General features: G+C 35.6%; 1 protein-coding gene across 1 annotated transcript in view; it reads right to left on the bottom strand.

Annotated features, from left to right (window-relative positions):
* COL19A1 (collagen type XIX alpha 1 chain) overlaps positions 1-24,116 on the bottom strand; it is a 329,506-nt gene that overhangs the window by 128,954 nt on the left and 176,436 nt on the right. Inside the window, exon 14 of the mRNA XM_066252988.1 lies at positions 21,021-21,074. Coding sequence (XP_066109085.1) covers positions 21,021-21,074 — 54 coding nt within the window. The remainder of the gene's footprint in view (positions 1-21,020; positions 21,075-24,116) is intronic.

Below are 24,116 nucleotides of genomic sequence, written 5' to 3'. Positions count from 1 at the left end.
ATAGTGCTGACTCTGGTGACCCGGGCGATGGGAACATCAGTTGGCTGAGAAGGTGCTTTTGTACTAACGAGGAAAAGCCCCCATTGTTCCCGGTGGCTGCAGCCTCAGATTGGAGCACACAGTTGGCTTGTGGGGCACAGGCTAGATGTCAGCCCCCAAACACCTGTTGACTGGTTGGCTGTACTTCTTCAGGGCAAATGTGCTAACTGACAAATCCACAAAAATCTCTGGGATTTGGAAAGAACCCCTAAATCTTTTCCATGGTTTTAGTGCTAGCAAATATTCTCATGCTCAGTTACTTGGAAATTAATATTGTAAGCAAAATATCATAATTACCAGCTATTGAGCATCTGCTGTGCGACAGGGCCTGTGCTGGTTACTTTACGAATATATTTTTCTAATCATCACTTTGGGACAGGGGTCATTAATATCATTTCTGTTGTATAACTAAAGAAACTGATGCTTAGAAAGACTGGATAGCATTCCTTGGGTTACAGAGCCAGGGCTCATCCACATCCAGGGGTCTGCATGACTGCAGAACCCGTGGCTTTTGAGATCTACGTTGCTGAAGTGATGCAGAGGGCACCACCTTTAATGACAAGTTCAAAGGACCAGATCTCCATACAGGGCACAGACCCATCAAATGATGAATGGCCCTTCTTCCATTGGCAGTTTTGTGGGCTGCTCTGGCTACCTCCACCAAAGCCATTCTACAGCAGGTGGAGCAGCATCTGCACCCCGCAGCTAGCATTCATGTACAAAGTTGCAGGCCAGGGGAGAGGAGGACATGTAAGGGGGTCAGGAAGGAAATGAATCAAGGCAGCTCCAGTCAGTGTGCTGGGTGGAGAGAGGCAGAGGAGCTTTTGGACCAGCATCAGGTATAGGCTCTGATGTCACCCACTACCCTCTACATTGGTTAAAGTATTTTGTATATTTTATTGAAGTCTGATCATGACCCATTGAGTTGATTTCTGGCATGCTAATATATCACAACACACAGTTTGAAAAATATGGCTACCACAGAACCAGAACTTAGCAATAGGCTAGAGTTTAGAACCTGTCTATCAATTTCTTGTCCAGTGACCCTGAACAAGTCACTTTAAATTCTTTAAGCCTTGGTGTCCTCATCTAAAAATGGATGTTGTAAGTAACCAGGATAATACAGAATTACCATACCTATTATTTTATTGCTAAGATATTGCATCTATTAATGTTATTGCTATAACGCCCACAGCTGATGAGACGGTCTGAAATTTTGCATTCTCGTGATCAGATCAGTTCTCGCCATGCCAACATTAGGTATTTTCATCTTACCTAAGGAAAGCCAGTCAGCATGAGCCTAAACTCAGCCATCAAGTTAGTTACTGTCACAGACCCTCACCTGGATACCTTACACTGTATCTTGTTTGCCTGTTTATACACCTAAATCCAACCCATAGTTGCTCATTTCTCTGAGCTCTAGGCTGCTGTTAATCCTTTGTGTAAAATGGATCCTGAGATCGTAAAAAGGCAAATTAGACTACTGTTCACATTTTACCTATCAGCTTCCATTTTATCTTCTTTTTCCCAAGCAGAAAAAGGAGAGAGCAAAGGGGTTTTCCTTCTTAGAATACTTTTTCAGAGACTGCATTTACAAAGTCACTTTTAGCCTCACAGGTTGCCTTGACCTGCATAGAGATGCCAGAGGAACTAATTTAGAAAGCCAGAAATAAAGCACATCAGACAGTAAAATGAGTTACATTTATTTGATATAGAATATGGCTGCATAGCTGAGACCTCATTTTAATAGTTAATTCTTAGAGTTGGCGTGGCTAAGTGCACATTTCTCTTAGTTATTACAAAGTTAAACTATTTTTAAGAGATTAATTAGTAATAAGTAAGAGGAAATTTTCTGCTGGTGATAAAGTTTTGTTGTTACAGTTTTAGCCTATAGTCAATTCAATTCACTAAATTAGTGCTTTCCTAACTCTATAGCAGAGAATTGGATTTTAAAATTTCCAATTTGCTGTGGGCTGGTACTTCTGTAAAATATAATAAAACTAAATTACTAAAAAAAAAATTAAGGCATATAAATGATAAGTCCCAGTGTTTATTAATAAATTCAACAGACATAAAATTACACTTTAATAAACATAATCAAATAAATATAACAGAGGAAAAAAGAAAAAATTACAAAATGGTACATACACATTGTTGAAAGTACTCATATATGCTGATAATAAAGATTCACTATTATGCTTGGAACTTTTTGTCATTTTGCAATTATAATGAAAAAAAAGTTATGCATACAATTCTCCTTTCAAAGTGCTTATAAAAACTCTTGGAACAAATATATACTATTCTATCTGTAAAGTCTAAGAGTAGAAAAGAAATGAGCTTGCTTCTAGCTTGTTAACGTATCTAACCTAAGTTGAACTGACAATTACACTGCCTGTGGGGCATAACTTTTACCCACGGTGCCCTATTGTTTGGTCATAGTGACATTCAATTTAGAAATCAATTTAACAGAGGCATTGTTGAAGGGAAAAAGAGATACAAACTCAGAAGAATACTCTTTATAACTTTTATTGCAAAAAAGGAGCAAGTGATGCTGTATGTTCAAAATTTATCTTCAATGAGAGATATGAATTTGGCATTCCTATTATGGAATTCCTACATATGCATCTTCTTTTTTATGGAAAATAGAATTATATAAAATATAAATAAAGTATTTAGTGATAATTTTTGCTGATGTAGATAATTTCAAGATTAATTATTTCTTTAATAAATATTGTAAAACTATGGGACTATATTATTCCAATCTGTAGAAACTTCAGAGGTTTTTTTTTTTTTTTGTGCCATTGATAAACACACTGAATCCCTGCTTTGCATGGAAGTATTGATATCATTAACAATACTGAGGGTGTCAGGCAAACAAACAAGTCTGTCAAGGTCCAAATGACATTTTTTTAAATGTAAGAAGAAATTTTTTTCTTCTCATTTCCTGCACCTTGCTGTCCTTAGAAACCATCATTTTTTGTCTTTCTATAAGCTCTATTTTAGATTCCACATTAAGTGATTTTATATGGTATTTGTTTTTTTCTGTCTGACTTATTTCACTTAGCATAATGCCTTTAAAGTCAGCATTTCATTTTTTCTCATGGCATACACACACACACACACACACACACACACACACACACACATTTCCTTTATCCATTCATCTGTTGATGGACACTTAGGTTTTTTCCATATCTCAGCTACTGTAAATAATACTACAATGAACACAGCAGTGCCAATATCTTTTTGAGATCCAATTTTCACTTCCTTTGGATATAAGCCCAGAAGTGGAATTGCTGATCTGATAGTTTTGTTTTTAATCTTTTGAGGAACTGCTATACCTATTGTTTCCCATAGTGTTTGCAGCAGTTTACATGTTCACCAGTGCGGTTCCCTTTTCTCGGCATCCTTGCCAATGATTGTTATCTTTTGTCTTTTTGATAAGAGCCATTTTTAACAGGTATGAGCTGATATCTCATTGTGATTTTAATTTGTATTTCTCTGTTGATTAGTGATGTTGAGCCACTGGTTTCTTAACTTGCTGAAACAATGAGTTGATGGTATAATTCTAAAATGTGTCTCCTCAAAACCATCATACCTCAGTATATAACAATAGTTGTTTTGACAATTTTTCATATTATCTCAAATATAAAAAACCTAAAACCTACATTAATCTTTATAAATTTACAATTTTTTACCATGCCATTAAGTCTATTGTTTCATTCAAATGATATTTCTTTGTTAGCAAGAAGACAATTTGACTTTGGGTGAGGGGTATGCAGCATAATTAAATGTCAAAATAATCTGGAGATGTTTTCTCAGAACATATGTACCCTGATTTATCAATGTCACTGCATTAAAATTAATAAAAATAAGATAAAAAAGACTTTATTTTTAAATTTTTCTTTTAAGTATAGTTGGTAGTCAGTGTCATTTTAGTTTCATGTGTATTATATAGTGATTTGATATTTGTATACCTTACAGCGTTATCACCACACTAAATCTAGTACCCATCTGCAGCAACTTTCTGGATGAAGAAAGCAATGCATTGGTTTACCCTGATTAAACCTTGTAATCAGGGTAACTGAAACTGAACGTCAAACCATACTTGTTGACAATGTAATCCTTCATAGTTTACTACAGCTCAGAGTTATTTACCTTTGTTGGCAAAGAAGCTGAAGAAAATTTTTTTTACTTATATCACAATTATCTATAATTGAACATATAACAAAATAATTGCCATCTGTGCATTGTCAAAATGCTGTATATATATTTTCTAAATTTGTATTTGTTTTTTGAGTTGTGATTAGCTATTTTTTAATACGTCAAGGAATGGAACCTTTGCCACATATTCACTTGATATTTCCAAACAAATATCTTTGATGTCATCTTTCACTAATGCCTTAGTAATGACTTTTATTTTTGCCTCAGCAATCTAAAGCACTACTTTATAGGACATCTCCAAAGCACTATTGCTTAAATATGAAGTAATAAACATTTACTTCAATTAGCTTTTAAAGTCAATGTTCTTTAAATCACAAGTGTAAAAGATCTGTACTTGGAAAATTATCAGACACTAAACAAAGAAACTGAAGAAGATAAAAACAAGTGGAAGCATAAACTGTGTTCATGGATAGGAAGAATTAACATCATGAAAATGTCCATACTACCCAAAGTAATCTATAGATTCAATGCAATTCCTATCAAGATACCAATGGTGTATTTCACAGAACTAAAACAAGTATTACAAAAATTTATATGAAAACACAAAAGACCCTGAATAGGCACAGAAATCTTTGAAAGAAGAACCAAGTGGGAGAAATCATGAATCCTGATATCAAAGTATACTACAAAGCCATAGTAATCAAAGCAGAATGGTACTGACATGAAAGTAGGCATACAGATCAACGGAACATAATTGAGAGACCAGAAATAAACCTACACATTTATAATCAATTAATATTTGACAAAGGAGGCAAAAACATACAATGGAGTAAAGACCATCAAATGAACAAAGCAAACTAACAAACAAAATAGAAACAGACTCAAAGATAGAGAACAGACTGACAACCGTCAGAGGGAAGGAGGTTGGGGGGCTGGGTGAAAAAGGAATAGAGATTAAGCATAAAAATAAAAAAACTCATAGACACAGGTAACAGTATGGTGATTACCAGAGTTTAGGGAGGTGGAGGCTAGGCAGAAGGTATAGGGAGGATGAACAGTGATAGAAGGAGGCTTGACTTGGGGTGGTGAACACACAGTACAGTACACAGATGATGTATGAATTGTATGCCTGAAACCTATTTAATTTTATTAACCAATATCACCCTGATAAATTCAACAAAAAAGAAAATAAAGTCAATGTTCTTTATTTCAAAATTATTTTGGTTCTGAACTTATTTACATTATTTTGTGTGTAAATGTTGCTACATTTTAGATGGTTTCATTGGTGCATTAGCCAGTCCGTCTCTACAAATAACATGCTATGATTTAATACTTCGTCATCAATTAACTGGACTCAATATATAAATGACTATACTTCCTAGAAGAACTAACATGAGTTATTTTGATCTTCAATTGCTTGGAATTTACTTCCATGGCCATGGTTAGCTTATTTATGCTGAAAATATAAGTAAAATAAATCCTGTGCAGTTTGTTTTGCCATTAGTTAGTTAGGGTTTAAAAACAAACAAACAAATAAATAATACAAATTTTACTTCCCTAATCTCAGTAAAATAAAATAATAATTCATAAAAATACATAATTGCATTTCCTCAGATTTTTGTGTATTACAGTTGACAAGCTAATCTCAATTTGTTCCTGTTGTGATGTGATCCAACTATTCATGACTTGTAGGCAGCTAGTACCCTTGGGACTCTCCATGTGAGTTCAACATCATACCAACTCATTTATAGGCTGTTCTACTAGATCAGACCAATATGCACATGATTAGTTTATATAGCAATAGTAAAGTATTTAAAAAGATTAAATTTCTGTGCTTATTATGGTTTGGTAACACTTTGAGTACCACACTAGAGTAGCATTGTACTGCACAGCACGTTGTACTGCACAGTACCTTTTAAATCCTTTTAACTAGGTGGACAGTAGTCTGTGCTTTAAAAGAAAAGAAACACAGAGTTAACTATAAGAAAAATGCAGATAAGGCAGGGTCTGTTTTCTCTGACCTTGTCCCCCTTTTCCCATCACATAGTTCTCCAAGGGATGTTGTAGATACATTGTCCACAATAGTCTTGTTTCATTGGCTGACTCTTCCTCATTTAATCACCTGCCTTAGGGTGGGTTTAGCTCATTTCAATATCTCTAGAAAGTGAGGCTGCTGACATTTTTGTTACAGAATCAGATTATGTAAAACAATTCTAAGTCATAGAATATTATCCAAGAGTATCTTAATTTGATTTTTCAAGGGCAGTCTACAAGATACAAAATCTGAATATAAACAGTAATAAGATCTGAGAAAGTTTCATACATTTATTCATCTTTGGAACAGTGTTATTGCTAGAAAATGTGTCTAATTGTTGAAAATGATGTGGCAGAAAAAGAAAAGCAATAAATTGTTTGTTTTTAAGAAATGCCATTATAGGTAATTAGATTTGAAATTGAATAGCAAGATATAAAGAAGGAGTATAGAGGTGGAGTATGAGGAAGATAATTAGGAATGTTGTAACCCTGAAGAATAAAAGATTAGAAATGAAAGCCTCATCACATTAAATGGTGTGGGGAATTCACCTATTTAATTTTTGCTTTGGTTTTTCTTATACTATAAATTATCTAATAAAAGTATATTAGACACACTCAAGTCATGCAATTTTGACAAAATAAAAAAGAAAGGGAATATTGTATCATTTTAAATATTAAATTAGAAGCATAACTTCTTTTGAGTTAGTAATTTTTGTGCTATCCCATTTTAAATGATTTTTATTTCTATGGTAACCATGCAAATAAATACGCCACCAGCTCCCAGTGAAAAATATTTTAAGCCCACAGTAAGTTAGCAGTATACTGTACAAAAATTTATAACTATAACCTCAAGGATTTATTAACAAAATATAGAGGCAGGACTGCTTAGCTGGTAAACCAGTCTCTTGACATTTCCTAGCTAGAGAATTATATTTAATTAGCATGCTTCAGAAATTTTCTATTATTTGAGAAAAAAATATAATAGTTTACAGATATAAAAAAATGAAAATTGCCAAAAGCAATAAAGATAAGAACAATCTAATTTTGGCAATATTTTACTCTGACATTTATTTAGATTATTCCAATAAAACTAAGTTGTCCAAGAAGTTAGAACTGTATTCTAGCAAAACAGATTTATGAAACAAAATAAATGAATTCAGACAGTTGGTAACAGAAATGTTCTTCTAAGATACCACTGGTAATTTACAAAAGAAAAAAGGCATAGATAGAGGGAGTAAAAAGAGGCGCCTACATTTTCACCAGTGGCTTTAAGAATCTAGTAAAACTCTGAAACTGCAACAATAGACCTTTTCCTCTCCAAATACCTCACCCTTTTCCACTGATTTTTTTTTTAATTTGGCTTCCTCTACTTCTATAATTCTCTCTGCCCTTACTTGACTAAATAGGGCTTGCTATTCATGAAGAAGTAGGAGTCATGTGAAAACTATGAACAATCTTGACACCAGTGCCTCTTATAAACAATAAAAGTTTTATCAAATTATATCTACAGTAAAAAAATTCTTTCTGTATGAGATAAATGTGCACAATGCCTTGATTCCTACTTTGCCCCCAAAGTGAGCACCTACACCCCTCCTCTCCTCCAGCAAGGTAGAGGTGATCATCCATATTTACATGGGTGCCTTTTTAAACCTCCTTTTATACTTTAGAATTATTATTGTTTCCAGTTGCTTGCAACTTAAGTTTCTCCCTATTCATTGGCTTTCTTGCCTCAGTTTACAAATGTACTCAGTTACAAAAAAGACTCACTTTTCCCTGACCTCTCCAAATGTGATCTTATGTCATCTCTCTTTATGCCACAGCTTCTGAAAAGAATAGGCCCTAATCCCATGACTTCCTCAATATTTACTACAACTCCCAAGACCCAACCTGTGAAATGTCATATCCACCTCTGCACAGAACAGCTACTCTTAGAAACCAGCTTTGTTCAAGATCATCAAAGGCTTTGCCCTCAGTCCCCATATTCCCTGATGCCTCTGAAGCATTTCCACTCAGTTGATCACCTCTCCCCTTTCAAAACTTTCATTTCTCCATACTTTCAACTTTCTATTCACCTTCCAACCCACTAATTTCAAGGCTCTACCCTCAGTTATCTTTTTTCTGGATTCCCTCTTCCTTGGCCATTCTACTCTCATGGCTTCAATTATCACCATAAATTGATGACTTCCCAATAATAAACTCTTTCCTTTTCCTTATGATCTCAATCCAGATTGTTGAGGTCTGGCACATTTCCATTTACAGATCCTTTCAGCAAATCTAACGCTATAGGCTTGGAACTGACTCACCTCCAAACAAAGGCTGCTCTCCAGTGTTCTCTACTTTGGTTAAAGGCACCATCATCATTTCAGAGTTGATATATCAGAATCACTTTTGATACAGAAATCCATTGCCTTGCCTCTATGCTCATTCTTTCTTCTTAATATCTTTCCTATCTCATCATTTCACTCTGTTTTTATAAACGTGATCTGAGTTAAGACTTTAATCACTTATTAAAATAATAGTCCTGACATTTACTTCAATAACACACACACACACACACACACACACACACACACACACACACACACTCATTCTCTCTCTCATGCTAATGATATTATTAAAGTTTCCATTATGTCTTCTCTTCTGCTTAAAAGCCATTGTGGATGCTGCTTGGTAATATTAAAGGTGGTGTTTTATTCTTCTGGTGCAGATGCTCTTGGTGCCAGGGTTGGTTGGTACCCATCTATCACAGGTGTTAGCTGCTAATGACTTCTTCCTTACTTCCCTCTCCAGTGGTCTGTCGTGGTGTACAGGATCTGGAGATACCTGAGAATGTGCTTCCGCTACCCCCACCCAGTATGTTGTTGGTTAGCAAAGCCTACTTCCCACCCCAAGGTACCTCACACAAAACAGGCACTCAAATTTATTTTTCCAAATAAATTACATTTATTTTCAATAGCTCTACTCTCCCCTGAGAACTGAAATAGAACACATTAAAAAACTTAAAATGCGGCCCTTGGCTCAGCGGTAGAGTGTCAGCCTGGCGTGTGGGGGACCCGGGTTCGATTCCCGGCCAGGGCACATAGGAGAAGCGCCCATTTGCTTCTCCACCCCCCCCCCTTCCTCTCTGTCTCTCTCTTCCCCTCCCGCAGCCAAGGCTCCATTGGAGCAAAGATGGCCTGGGCGCTGGGAATGGCTCCTTGGCCTCTGCCCCAGGCGCTAGAGTGGCTCTGGTTACGGCAGAGCGACGCCCCGGAGGGGCAGAGCGTCGCCCCCTGGTGGGCGTGCCGGGTGGATCCCAGTTGGGCGCATGTGGGAGTCTGTCTGACTGTCTCTCCCCGTTTCCAGCTTCAGAAAAATACAAAACAAACAAACAAACAAACAAAAAACCTTAAAATGCTATCAAATTAAACTCGCTTTGAGAATTCTGTGCTATCACCTAAAGTCACTTAAAATGCTATGGAGTTTTACAAAGTTAAGGTCTTATATTATTTTTAGACACATAATTTGCTGGCTTTCAAAGTCATTACACCATAAAAATGTTACGTGTTCTAAATATTTTGCATCTGAAAACTAGCATGTTAATATTGCCCAAATTAAATAATAATGTGTGATTACTGGTTTTGGCAGCCACTCACATATATATTCATATTCACTGTGTCCCAAATAGAGAAATAACTTTGTACTTGACATCTCCAATGGTAAGTGTACCAAACAGAGACTAAGGTGTTCAGTGTGAGACACTAAATTAAAAGACTGCTGCTGGGGTCAGCATATCACCACTGTGGCAGGAGTGTCTTCTCCTTTTCCGTTCTCTTCAAGTGTCTCTGGGGCTAAGTGGGTAATATTTATAAGACTCTTTTATAGAATACGTGTCACCAGAGTGCTTTCATTGTGCTTGTGGCTTAATCCTATTACAGACCTCAGGGCTGAATTGTGATGAAACAGACGAATTTAGATGAGGATCTTGAATAACTTGCCTCAATGGAGTCACAAATTAACCCCATGGTGCAGTTGATAAAGAGCAGCTCTGACTCCCACCCCTGTTCCCCACTGACCGGGCGATGCTGGTTCCCCGTTGTTGGTGTGGGATAAGCAGGGCATGGGGACCGGATGTGCACTCTTTGCAATAGGTGGTGACCACAAAAGGACCAATATACAAAAGGTATATGTATGTACATTTGTTCCTTATAACGTGTCACCTTAATTAGAAAAATAAAGTTGCTTTAATTAAATTCTCAATATTCTCCATTTTAAAGACATGCATATCTAGATTTTGGTATGAGACCACAAAACAGACAGTGGGTGGTCCTTCTTGCATAGAATAATGAAAGACATCATTACTGCAGCTGTGGAGAATGGCTGAATGTTTCCGGACCTCAGTTTCCTTACTTCGTGGACTGGAATGACACTACAGTTCTCTTTCAGCTTTAAAATGTAAAAACCTTGATGCGCCTGATACAGGCCTTCCCTCAGCCCCTTCCCTCTGAAGTGGCTCCCAGTCCCTCCAAGCCTCAGGGCCAGGGTGTCTCCAGTTTGACACACTTCTCAAGTGATAGGGTGCTACTTCTACAGCAGAGACCAGCTCTTGGGTCTGTTTATACAAATAAGCCAACTGTGTCAGCATCCTTTTTAAGAAATATGAAACATTTCCTCTTTACTAATCCAAACAACAGCGATATCTTATAAAGCTATTCTGTTACACAAATAGTGTCACTTGACCCTTCATTTAAATGAATAAGAACCTTTTCTTATGTGGCTTAACACCCTATATATGTATTATTAAAACAAAAACATTACCATCTTTTTCACAGTCTTCCCAGGGCCCTTTGTTTCTTCTGTTCCAAGCACACTGCAGAGATTCCCCTAATTAGAGTGAAGTTTACAACAGTGGACCACGGGCACACTGTCACGAACTAGCTGGATTATCTAACTTCATCTAAGGAATGGCCTATTCTCACAAGGCCTGGGCTGCATCTCCTACTGTGTCTCTTTTTCATCTGACCCTAATTAGACTGATCTAGAAGCTGTCTCCCAAGATCTTGTTCCTTTGATTTATCTTTCCTACCAGCCAGCCACAAATGTGAGGCAAAAGTGGAGGATTCTTGTCGTTGCTACACAATTACTCCCTTACGGACATGTGTTGAACATTAACATATATTAGCTTCTTTTTTTTCTTCCTGCCTTACTCCATTACTTCAGAAACTATATTTGATGTGGCTTTGGGGACACCCAGCTAGAGTGAGCAGGAGTATTTGGGTGAGAGGTCACTAGGAGAAAATTCTGAAGAACAAATTTTCAGATAAAGTTGACCAATGTCATTCCTTGAAAATTTTTTATTGTTTTCTAAAATTCTGATTCTATATCTTGAGGGGCATCTGACAAGAACCCTGAGATGCTATCAAAAAACCTCTCAAATATTAACATACACCTAAACATGAGAAACAGTTGATAGTGAAGTCACATGCTTAATCAATTACATGCTATTTGGAACTTCATCAGTTAGAAATGGCACAGGAAATTAATTTTAAATTAAATACTTTTGCTTTGAAAAATGTATCATATAACAAAGGGGGAAAGACTATCATGCAAGTATTATATTCAGTTCTGATATCTCACTTTATCACTGAAATAGGGAATAAAACAATGGAAGCATGGAGATGATTTTATATTATACATGCATATACAACACAGCATCCGAAGCACATAAAAAAGAACTAAATAAATTGAGATTACAAATGTGCATAATCTGTACATGTGACATATGATGACACAGACACTCATAATGTCTGAGTGCCTTACATTACTGGTAGAAATGGTACTTCATACAAAGAAAATATAAATGCAAAACAAACCATCATATGATTTAATATATGGTAGAATTTATACTATACTTTTCTACCCAGGTGGTTAAATTAACTCAATAAGTATTTTCTCAATTATAGAATATCACCCTTTTACAAGGATTAATTTTAATAATCTCACAGGTAAACTGGGGATAACGGGATAATCCTAAATGATGAGTTTCTAGAAAGAGAGCAGAGCAAAGCCAGCAATATCAGAGGCACTATAACAATAGTAAAGGTTCCCCAAAGTGGGCTTTGAAGCTCTACAAAAAGAAATGCAGTAGGTTGGATCATTTTCGTCTTCTGAATCTCATCAGTTTTGTAAATTCTGGTAAGGCGTTGAGGGAAACCTGCATAGCTCTTGGGACCAGAGCATGGTATACTATTTCCCCATTACCCATTAGAAACAACAAAATGGATGGATCTTGATAACATTGTATGGAGTGAAATAAGTAAATCAGAAAAAACTAAGAACTGTATGATTCCATACACGTGTGGGACATAAAAACGAGACTAACAGACATGGACAAGAGTGTGGTGGTTGGGGGGCGGGGAGAGGGGAAGAGGAAGGGGGAGGGGCACAAAGAAAACCAGATAGAAGGTGATGGAGGACAATCTGACTTTGGGTGATGGGTATGCAACATAAGTGAATGACAAGATAACCTGGAGATGTTTTCTTTGAACATATGTACCCTGATTTATTGATGTCACCCCATTAAAATTAATAAAAATTTATTTAAAAAAAGAAATGTCATATAAGATCAAAGCTGTTATTGCTTACAAATTCTCAAAGTATCCTCAAGAGACATCGTTAGGAAATTTCATAGCAAGTAAAGTAGAAGTTTAAAAAACATGTGCAATAAACATGAACAACTAGTTGTATAATACAGAACCTTTAAAATGTTATTTAAAATGTCTCTATACATTTATATATTGAATCAAGCAAAAAAAAAAAAAGATGCCCCCATAGTTATATTCTACACAGGACCAGAGTTAAAACTATTTTTAAAAATAATTCTCCTGTTAGCAATACAAATTCTTTGTACAAGGACACTAGTCGGAGCTTTAGTGAGGGAACAGAATTTTGTATATGTTCACTGTGCATTTTACAGGTCAATGTGTCATTTTTAATATATAAAGATAAGAAGACAGTCTTTTATATCCCAGTAATCTTAATGTGCAACTAACAAAATTACTTCCTGACATGGAAATTCATCACTATTCATCTTTTTCTTCATAAGGCTCCCTTCCTCCAAATTCAGGCCCACGTAAAATAATTTAATTGCAACTACGGACAATTGTTATTGGTTCTACCATGCACTGAACTTGCTTCAGTAAAACCCTGAGGTAATTTTATAGCTGTGAAGTTAGCACCACTGTGGAATAAGCTATGCTAAAGTGAGAAGAATTTTTGTGGTTTTGTTTTTTTTTTACTATTTGGGAGGCAGTCTGACCTGCTTTACTGGCTTGCTGTGTTCTATGAAGCTTTCACTGAATATGGTGAGGCCACTAGGGTATAATTTCCCTTGAAAAATATATCAAGTCTCATAAAAACAAATCAGCTTAAGAAAAATGTTGCTGAAATGAGTCCTATAGTACGTGTTGATTTCATAGGAACAGTGATTTTGTTGCCTTTTCCCTAATGAGATTTATATAACTTAAGAATCACTAGAACATTATTTATTTTACTTTTATGTCTTTTCAGCTAAAGTATGTAAATAAGTTCAGAAATAAATAAGCCAAAAGCAGAACAAGGTGTTTTTCCATAAACACTTGGCCAATTTATAGGTGATCAGCACAATTTATGCACAAGCATTAGACAAGCAGTAAGGCCTCAGCCCACAATGAGGACACCAACCTTCACCTCTGTGGGAAAGGACATAATCTCCACATTTGCAAATGTTTAGATACTTAATTTTATTATGAAGCTGAATGCACACTAAGCCTCATGAAGCTTCTGGGGTATTAGAACATGGGCATGGATATACATATAAAGAACTCAGATAACAGTTAAATAAAATGGATTTCATAAAGTGGTAGTGAAAACAGTTCTTTTACCTTAAATAATTTTTCATGGCCAAAGAGACGTTCTCTTTCTCTCTTTTTTAGAGAGAGAGAGAAAGAGAGAGAGAGAGAGAGAGAGAGAGAGAGAGAGAGACAAGGACAGACAGGACAGGAAGGGAGAGAGTTGAGAAGTATCAACTTGTCGATGCGGCACCTTAGTTGTTCATTGACTGCCTTCTCATATGTGCCTTGATGGAGGGGGGTAGGGTAGCTCCAGCTGAACCAGGGACCACTTGCTCAAGTCAGTGACCTTGGGCTCAAGCCAGTGACCTTGGGCTTCAAGCCAGAGACCTTCGGGTTCTAGTCAGCCATCATTGGGTCATGCCTATGATCCCACACTCAAGCCGGGGACCCCACTGAGCCCATGCTCAAGTCAGCGACCTTGGACGACACTGTATCCACTGTGCCACTTCCTGGTCAGGCGAGACTTTCTCTTTAATCTTGTGCTAATACTCTGAAGTTATAGACTTCCTCCCCTTCAACAAACAGCTTTAGATCATCAGCCTAGGGATGAGAATCATGACAATAGCTAACTCCTACACATCATGCTCCTCATCATAACTCTGTGAGGTAGGAATTATTAGCATCTTTATTTTCTAAATGAGAAATCTGAGATGAGGAGAGGCTGAGGAACTTGCCCAAGGTCATGGAGCTAATGAGTGGTAAAGCTGGATCTTAAATTCAAGCTGTCTGGCCCTAGAGCCTATTGCACAACCTTCATGTCATACCCTAAGACATGTTGCTTGTACCCTAAGAAGCCAGCACGTGCTGTCTGCCCTATCCTCCCATACTTGGGAAGATCAACCATCAGATTCCCACCTTGTTGAGGAAATATGACCCAGTTTCTTTGACATCAAGCCTGGGCTGCTGTAAAGGGACACATCCTGATAAAGGTAATTGCTATGTTCAGGTTCTCGGTGCTGTTTAGAATGCAAGCAACCCGGAGCCCAGACACAGGCTGCAAAGCTGGCTTGGAGCAAACACTTCAAAGGAAAGTAATATCTGCACAAAAATATTGGAAGGAGGTTTAGCTGCCTGGAGATGTAAGGAAAAAAAAGAAGGGGGAGGAGAGTGGTTGTTGCCAGGAAAGAAAAAAAAGGCACAGGCATAGAAACTAAACTAAGAGCACAGTGGAAGGAATTTAAAACATAGAAGTTCTGTTTAGAATCCAGCAACATGGATGAGGTGTCATTTTGGTTCACCAAATTTCTGTTCAGGGAAGTAACTATAGCTGATTTATCAATAAATGTTTTTTTTCAGAGACCTAGAACAGAAGGCCATGGTAGTTTTATACCAACCTTGAGATTAGTCAGACATGCACCTCACGTAACTATAAAGGGGAACTCAAAGATTATCTTAAAATAATAATTAAAAAATATTTTTGGAGATTCTATTAGGAATATTAGAAAATCCTATATGAAGTCTATGTCTTAGAGGGAATGTTTATAAATTGCCAGTTCTTTTGAGATGCTCACGTAAACGTCAGTGAAGATGCTCGACTGTCTGAAACACCCCACTTTTCACTAAGATAGTATTCTGGGCACCCTGCAGTTTCTGTCCATGTCCCTCCACCAGACTGCCCACTGCGGCCTGTCCTTCCCCACATTCCACCCACTAATTCTCTCCTGCCTTTTCCTACAATTTACATTTCCTATGCTCTCCCAATTATCCAACTAAAACTCCTCTCTCAAGGGCACCCATTCCATCCATCTCTTTTCTGTCTAGCATCTCTTCCCTGACTTTGTTCCAAATTTATATCCTGTTTAACCCTCCTTGAATCCTGAAATTCTCTTCTGTTGACTTCTTGGCCCTGCAGTGTGCTGGTGGCCTTCCTGGCTACCTGTCCTCATCATGGGCTGAACATTCTGTTGGCCCCCAGGTAGGTGATGGTCCAAGATGCTCCCCTTGACTCCTCTCTGATACATTCTCATATATGGCTTAGGGCCAATACTACTCATAGTTGAGTTTTACAAATTGTGTTAATCTATAAAAGGTGTGAGACTCAAAAATGTGCCAGCCAAATGTTTTACTTGTAGGATTTCTAAAAGATAACAATGTGAAAAAATAAATGAATGGCATGTAAAAGATTCAAAGAAAATCAGGAGGTTAAGGGTGGAAAAGCCTATAAATCTCAAACAGATACCACCACCAAGCGTTGCTGAGGTTAAGAGCAGCTTTCAAGTACAAGAAGCTTACTATTACTATATTTTATTAAACAGTTTATAATCTAAGATTCCTCAGCTACAAGACAATGAAAAGAGTAAAGTTGACTAATGAAAATGTCAAACAGACTTGTGTGCTGCTTGTGAAAAAAATTCTTATTATGCTTATTGAAAACTCTATACAAAGGGTTAAATATAATAAAAAAGAATTTATTAATCAGAATTATTATGCCTTAATTAAATATTAGTAGTAATATTAACAAGCTTCTATAATGTTTGGTATTTTTCAAAGTGTGCTTACATGTGATACTCATATTTGAAACTCACTATAATTGTGAGATATTGTTAGAGAAGCTACTATCTAATCATTGATGAAAACTAATATGTCAATAAACTGTCCAAAATTAAATGTTCTGCTTTCCTTAAAGACATTATGTCTAGAAGTGAGATACATAAGACTTGTTACATATTTTATATTTCATTACAATAAACTTAATAATAGTCAATATCTTCATGGTCAAACAGCTGTAATCAAAATATAAGAGTTTCTTGACAAGGGGTCAATTAAAATAATTTTAAATATAGATTCTTCTGTTGTTTTATAATGTAAACTTCAATAAAATGGAACATTACTGGCATTAATCTTTAAACATGTGTGTATATATGTATAGTGTGTATGTATACACACACACAAATGCATTTGTATGTCCAAAGGAGCTGAATTCTACCTAACCCTTAATAGTGACAGTGATATGGACCTAAATGTAATTAATCTGCTTTTCTTTCAAGTAGCTTATAAAGCAGAATAAATCACTAATCATATCTGGAAATAATCACTTGTAAATATAAATATTGTCAATAATACCTACTCTAGCTACCTCTCCTGGACAAATACAATCATAAAAGGCCAGTAATAATGACAAACCATGTCTAACATCTTTAAAGTTCTATTCTTTAGTTTTTAACACTGTGTCACTCTTGATAGAAGAGAAAATAAAAGTAATATAAAATGATCTGGACTCCGCATATTTATAAATGGAGTAAATTTGCATAAAACAGTTGTTGAACTTTAAAATTTGAATACATTCTTCCAGAATTATCATGAAGAATACATAACTTTAATTTATTCTTTAACCCACCTTCTGAAGTGTAAGCTTTGCTAGGGTACAATTTCAATTTGAAGCATTATTATTTTTAAAAACCCTAATTTGAATATATTTCTTTTATTTCAACTAGTCTGACAAAGACTCTTGTAATTATCTTACAGGCCAAATTAACAAATGTGGGTGGGAAGGAGGTAGAATTAAAATGCATTTGTATATGATTTGATTATAGTGCCATAGAATATCAATCAATGGTAGACAAGATGGCAACCTTTGCTGGTGTTACAAAGAGTTGTTAGACCCTGTTCTATTCAGGTTTATTAATATATAATTTGAATGAATACTCAGAGGGGAGGTTTATCAAAATTTAAGGTATGTAAAGCTGGGAGCTATTTTGCTGTAAAAACTCTAAAAGCCCATCCAATAAAATGGTATTATAGTCTGAAATCTAGAAGATGAAATTTAACAATGACATAGATCAATTCCTACTTTGTGATTTAAAAAGCAACTGTACAACAGTTGGATGTGTAAAGGTCGAACTTGGCAGAAGCTTTTGAAAACAAAAGAGGAGGAGCATTAAGTTAAATTAACCACATACCAGTACGAATGAGAAGTGCAATACTGTTGTACCCTTAAAAATTTGTTATGTATGCATATGCACACATATATATCCACAAGCTCTGCCATCTCAGACCACCTAGGGAGTATATATTTTTAACTTAATATTGAAAATCTGTTTATTATTATTTTCTACTTTATTGAGTCATAATTGACAATTAAAAATTGTACATATTTAAAGTGTATATCTTGATGATCTGATATATACTGATAATTGTGAAATATTCACCACAATCAAGCTAATTTAACCCATCCATCATTTCACAGTTATCTTTTTCGTGTGTGGTGAAAATACTTAAGATCTACCCTTTTAGCAAATTTCAAGTATATAATACAGGATTGTTAACCTATGCCATCATTAGTTTTCCATAACTTATTCATCTTGTATAACTGAAACTTGACCAGCATTTTTCTGTATCTCCTTCCCCCAACCCCTAGTTAATTACCTTTCTACTCTCTGTTTCTGTGATTAGACATTTTTAGATTCAACATATAAGTGAGAACATGCAGTATTCGTCTTTCTGTATCTGGCTTATTTCACTTAGCACAATGTCTTCCAAGTGTATCTATGTTATCACAAATAGCAGAATTTCTTCCTTTTTTAAGGCTGAATAATATTCATTGTGTGTGTACGGAAATATTTTATACATATGTGTGTATATTTTTTCTTCCCTTATCCATTCATCTGTAAATGGACATTTAGGTTGTTTCCATATCTTGGCTATTGTGAATAATACTGTGATGAACATGGAAGTGTAGCTATTCCTAAAATAGCTGTAAAAAGTGTTATATTTTGTCTTTCTGACAATAGCCATTCAAACAGGTATGATATATCACTGTGGTTTTGATTTGCATGTCCCTGATTATTAGCCAGGTTGAGCAACTCTTCATATACCTGTTAGTCATTTCTATGACTTCCTTTGAGAAATAGCTATTCAGATCTTTTGCCCATTTCTAAATTAGGTCATTCATTTCTTTGCTATTGAGTTGCATGAGTTCCTTATATATCTTGGAGATGAGAGTTTAAGTTATCAGTTTCCAGAAACAGGCAGTTACTAAAAGAAAAATGTTCCCTGGATGCTGAAGACAGCAATTAATTCAGGAACATGGCCTAGATGCAACCAACATTTTGGCCATCACTGTGAGAAAACAGAACAAGAAGTTCAGAAATTAACTTCATAAGGTTATTTCATCTAGTTCTCTGCCCTCAATTAGTTAGATGTGTAAGACAGCCTCAAAGCACTGATTATAAGGAAATAATTTTTTCCCCCCTGAGACTATTTAAAACTTTGATTCAGGTAGATTAATAAACTCACATGGAACCCAAATATGACTACATTGTAAATAATTTAAAAATAACATAGCTCCACCTACTAGCAATGCCCCCTGTCCAAACTGCTTAAAAATTTCAGATTTTCCATGAAGATTATAGCAAAACCTATCTCACAGGGCTATTGTGAGGAACAAATAAAATAATAATTATGAAGAACTTAACACATTACAGGTTACCCCATTAATGTTAGCCACTATTCACAAAATACTTTTATTTTCTTAGCCATTAAAACTTATTAACCCCTTTTTGATTCACCAAACTAGCCACTGGGGATACAAATTGGACATAGACTTAATTAAATTAAGCAGACTTGGATATTATTCCGTCTATTTTTTTCCCAAATCAAATATTAATTGTAACGCCAAAAAACAATAATTAAAAACAAAGCTGCTCTAGTGGACAGAGGAAAAGAAAAGAAAAGAAAAAAGAAAAGAAGAGTACAATACCATACACAGAAACCTTGGCTTTATCTTAGGCTGCTATTATGGTACAGGGCAAACTTGCCACATTTTACTACGTTCTAAATAAGACCGCACGTATTCAAGTCCCGTTCCTGACACCCCCAGAAGATCCAGGAATGGTTTATAGGAAATGCTATCAGAATGTTTGTGGATAAGGAATTAATATGATAAAAGAAAGAGTTAAGAGAATTGGAGCTGTATTAACTTGATAAGAGGTAAACCTTTGTAAAGTACACCATTCGCCCTCAAATATTTAAAGGACTATAATATATATGAGGCAGCAGACATATTTGCCAGAGGGCAGAACCAGGAATAATAAATAAAAAGACTAAAATACTGATTTGGGGATAATATACTAGGACAGTGAAAAGAACATGAAATCAGGAGTCAGAAGACCCAAATTCAAGTCCTGGTTCTACTTTTTATTAGCTCTTTGATTTTAGGCAAGTCACCTAAACTGTCTGGCTCACAGAATGCTCACCTTAAGGTAGCAGAAGTTAATAATAACAACCATATGAGATAACATATATAAAATACTTTGAGACTTAAAAATGACCTGAAAATAGTAATAATAACAATAAGCCACAAGAATGGGGCACATCATTGCTCTAAGTGTTTGAGTGAAGCTGCAGGGGTTCCTTTTACTGGAGGATGATGAATCTACCTGCGCTAGAAGGAGAAGGTGATTTCTATACTCCCAATTGCAAGTACAATTTATTCACTCGCTATATAGTTTATCTCAAAGGTAGTAAATAGTAATGATAATAGAGTTAAAAAGAGTCACTAATATCAGTAATTTAATTTGGCTAAAGCATGTACTCAATATCCACCATCTTTACAGAATTCACAAACAGCCTGAAATTCCACAAAGACATTCATCAAATTGTGCAAAAATGAGCTTAACTCAATGCTCTAAAATATAGCAGATATGATTAGATCAAATTATAGTTAAGTCATTGTACCCAAATTACATCTCTACACCTGTGCTGCCAATCCTGAAAATATATAGAATCCTGGATTGTCTCTGTCAAAATGTCAAATCCTGAATATCAGCTCAAATCTCAAATTTCAGCCTTCAGATAGTTGATACTCAGCTTATGCCTCTTGGCTTGCTATATTTTGGTTTTATTTCTATTAGTATTCAGAAATAAGTAATCCCTGAGTTAGTAACGACTGTTAATTGTTCCAAGTTTACTTACCCTCTGACCCTCTTTTCCAGGTGGACCTTGGGGGCCTTGAATTCCCAGAGAACCCTATATAGAAGAATAGGACACATGTTAATAGACTGTTTCATGTACACCTGCCTCACAAAGAATGTTTTGAAAATTAATACCCACTTTACTGTTTAAACAAAACTTTTAAAGTGGTTTGAGCTCTTCCAAGGTTAGACTAGGTAATATATTCATAATGATGAATTGTTCTTCTTTGACTGTTTATCTTCAGAGTTAACATCAGGAAAGGGAAGCAAAGGTGACTCCAAACCAGGTGTGAAGGCCAGTGTTCCCTCTCAGTAAAGATTCCCACATGATCAGAACCACATTTCACCAAACTACCACAAAGAAAAGAAGAGTAACAATGTCTGCAAGCAGAAAAAAAATGTCTCTTTCTATGTTTCAACTCTATAAATACAACTACATTTTTGGTGAGAGTAGCTCTGTAAATACCCACTAAGAAAACACATGGTTATGATGTTGGCTTCAACATTTGTCTATTCATAACATTAATTTTCAGTATCATACACATTATTAAATAATTCTCATAATATTGTCAAGTGGTAGGAAAAACAATCATTTGTTCAGATAATTTTAAAAAAAGGCTCAGGAAATCCCCAATGTTGCTAATCTGGAAGTCAAATCTCCTGATTCTTACAGACAGTTACTATTACACATGAATTCTGATTCACCATGACACTCAAAATGATGATATTGCTGGTTTTATGAAACTTTCAGCGGTAATTGCTAAGTTGTTACTGCTGTGAAAGCTTTTTCAAAGTTTCCTCTGATATTCTGCCTTCCCTATTCAAACTATAAATGTGGGAGATGTGGGCTCTTTTTCTTCTCAGTCTATATTCTCTCACCAGTGGGCTTTGAATTCTCTAGGTCAATAATTCTAAGACCATATACCCCCAGTTTATTTTCTGAGCTGAAGATCCACATATCCAACTGCCTGCTTGACCATGCCCAGCCTTCTACCTCATGAGCATTCAAAATTTAGCATGTCAAACAGCAAACTTTGGATCCTTTCTCCAAACTAGATTCTCTTCCAGAATTCCTCAACTCAGTAAATCCACATCACATCCTCTTAGTGCTCATGCCAGATCTAGAACTCATCCTCCATACTTGACTGTCTCAAATTTCTTATTTCACATCTAGTGACAAAGTCTTTTTAATGTATTTCCCAAGTATATTTGGATGCACCTATTTCTATTCCTAATGCTCTCATTATTACTTCTTGCTTGTTCATCTTTAAGAGCTTCCTAGCTGACACTAAACACAGACTAAACCATTCTCTACATCAGTCAAACTGATCTTAAGAAAACCCATCCTGACCTTCCCTGACTTCCCACATGAAGAGAAGGATGCTTGCTTTCACAGTCTCATAATGCCTTCTACTTGTCCTTTAAAGCAGTGGTCCTCAACCTTTTTTGGGCCACGGACCAGTTTCATGTCAGAAAATATTTTCACGAACTGGCCTTTAGGGTGGGATGGATAAATGTATCACATGACCGAGACAAGCATCAAGAGTGAGTCTTAGACAGATGTAACAGAGGGAATCTGGTTATTTAAAAACAAAACAAAACATCGTTCAGACTTAAATATAAATAAAACGGAAATAATGTAAGTTATTTATTCTTTCTCTGCAGGCCAGTACCAAATGGCCCACGGACCGGTACTTGTCCATGGCCCGGGGGTTGGGGACCACTGCTTTAAAGTACCGATCACAAGCTCACTGAAATGATTATTCATGTAATTATTTGTTTCTCTCACAAAGTTCTAAGGACAATGGGTAGAATTTGTGTCGTAGTCATCACGGCATGTGCCTATTAATGTCAGAGTTAGAAAAATTCATATTTAATGTTATAGGAACATGTGGAGCCTGTGCTTTATTGATGGAGGCAGGGATAAAAACCTGGGAATGAAGAAAAGGGATCAGTTGTTTGTTGCTATGAGAACACCTACAAAATGTTATGTAACCAAGGAAAGTTGGATAATTAGACCAACTTAAAGTTGGTAAATTCCTAATGTGTATAGAAAACAAATGTTTAAAATCATGGTAAGTATTTATTACAATGTAATTACAGGGAGTTGTATCATTATTTACAAGACTGAAACAATCTTGGCTCTAGATTAAATGCTTTCTTCTTACCCTTAGGAAACTATTATCATTTCATGATAGTCAAATTTATACATAACATTTTTGAGGTCCATCCAAATGGTGAAAGCTCTTTCAGTGTTTTTAAACATGAACCTACTAAAACATACACACACCAAACATTCACCAAGGGAGTACAATGAATTCTGAGCTACATATAATAAAAATTCCACTTTTTTTACTTTTTGGAAAGTTATATAACAAGAGTGTACATAATGCAAAAATATTAAAACTGACTTAAAATGTATTCAGCATATTTAAAAATGTTTATGAGAATCTTTTGTGAGTTAAGTCCAAATAGTAAGGTAAGGTACGCTCAGAGACACACCCCACTTACATGCCTCCTGGATCTTCATGGTTCTGAACCCTCCCTCTACCCTTTAGTTTTGCTCGGTCTAGGGCCCAGTTAGAAATCTGATGAGGAACTGAGAAATTATTTTAAATCTCCAATGGATTATTTACTATTTGAACTATTCATGACCAATTTCTAATTCTAGCAACATTGTATTAATATTGAGTCTATTTCTGAGCTGCCCTTTATTGAATAGTATTTGAAAATTAAAAAGAAAAATGATATCAGTATTGTCATTAGTAAAAAAAACAAGTCAACTCACTGTAAAAAATCACATTTTTCACAAAAATTAAAATTTTGTGATGATTTATTATTTAAATTATCCAGCTCACTACTCTTCTCATTTAGTAAAGTCTAAGAAAGAACTTATCATTTATTATGAAAATTACAGATATACTGAAGCTTTGGCTTACTTAAATTAAACTTGGGCAGAGCTCAGCATTGGTCTCAGAGCCCCTTCCATGATTCATTCTTACTCTGGTCTTATAAGTGCCATTATGTGTGTATTTTACTTATTCTTTTAATTAACTGTGAGTTTCTACTGGACTAAGGATTATTTTTTTCTATCTTC

Source organism: Saccopteryx bilineata, chromosome 1 (assembly GCF_036850765.1).
Source record: "Saccopteryx bilineata isolate mSacBil1 chromosome 1, mSacBil1_pri_phased_curated, whole genome shotgun sequence".
Taxonomy (NCBI): Eukaryota; Metazoa; Chordata; class Mammalia; order Chiroptera; family Emballonuridae; genus Saccopteryx; species Saccopteryx bilineata.
The sequence above is the reverse complement of the archived record's forward strand: the minus strand, read 5'-3'. Positions and strand labels throughout refer to the sequence as shown.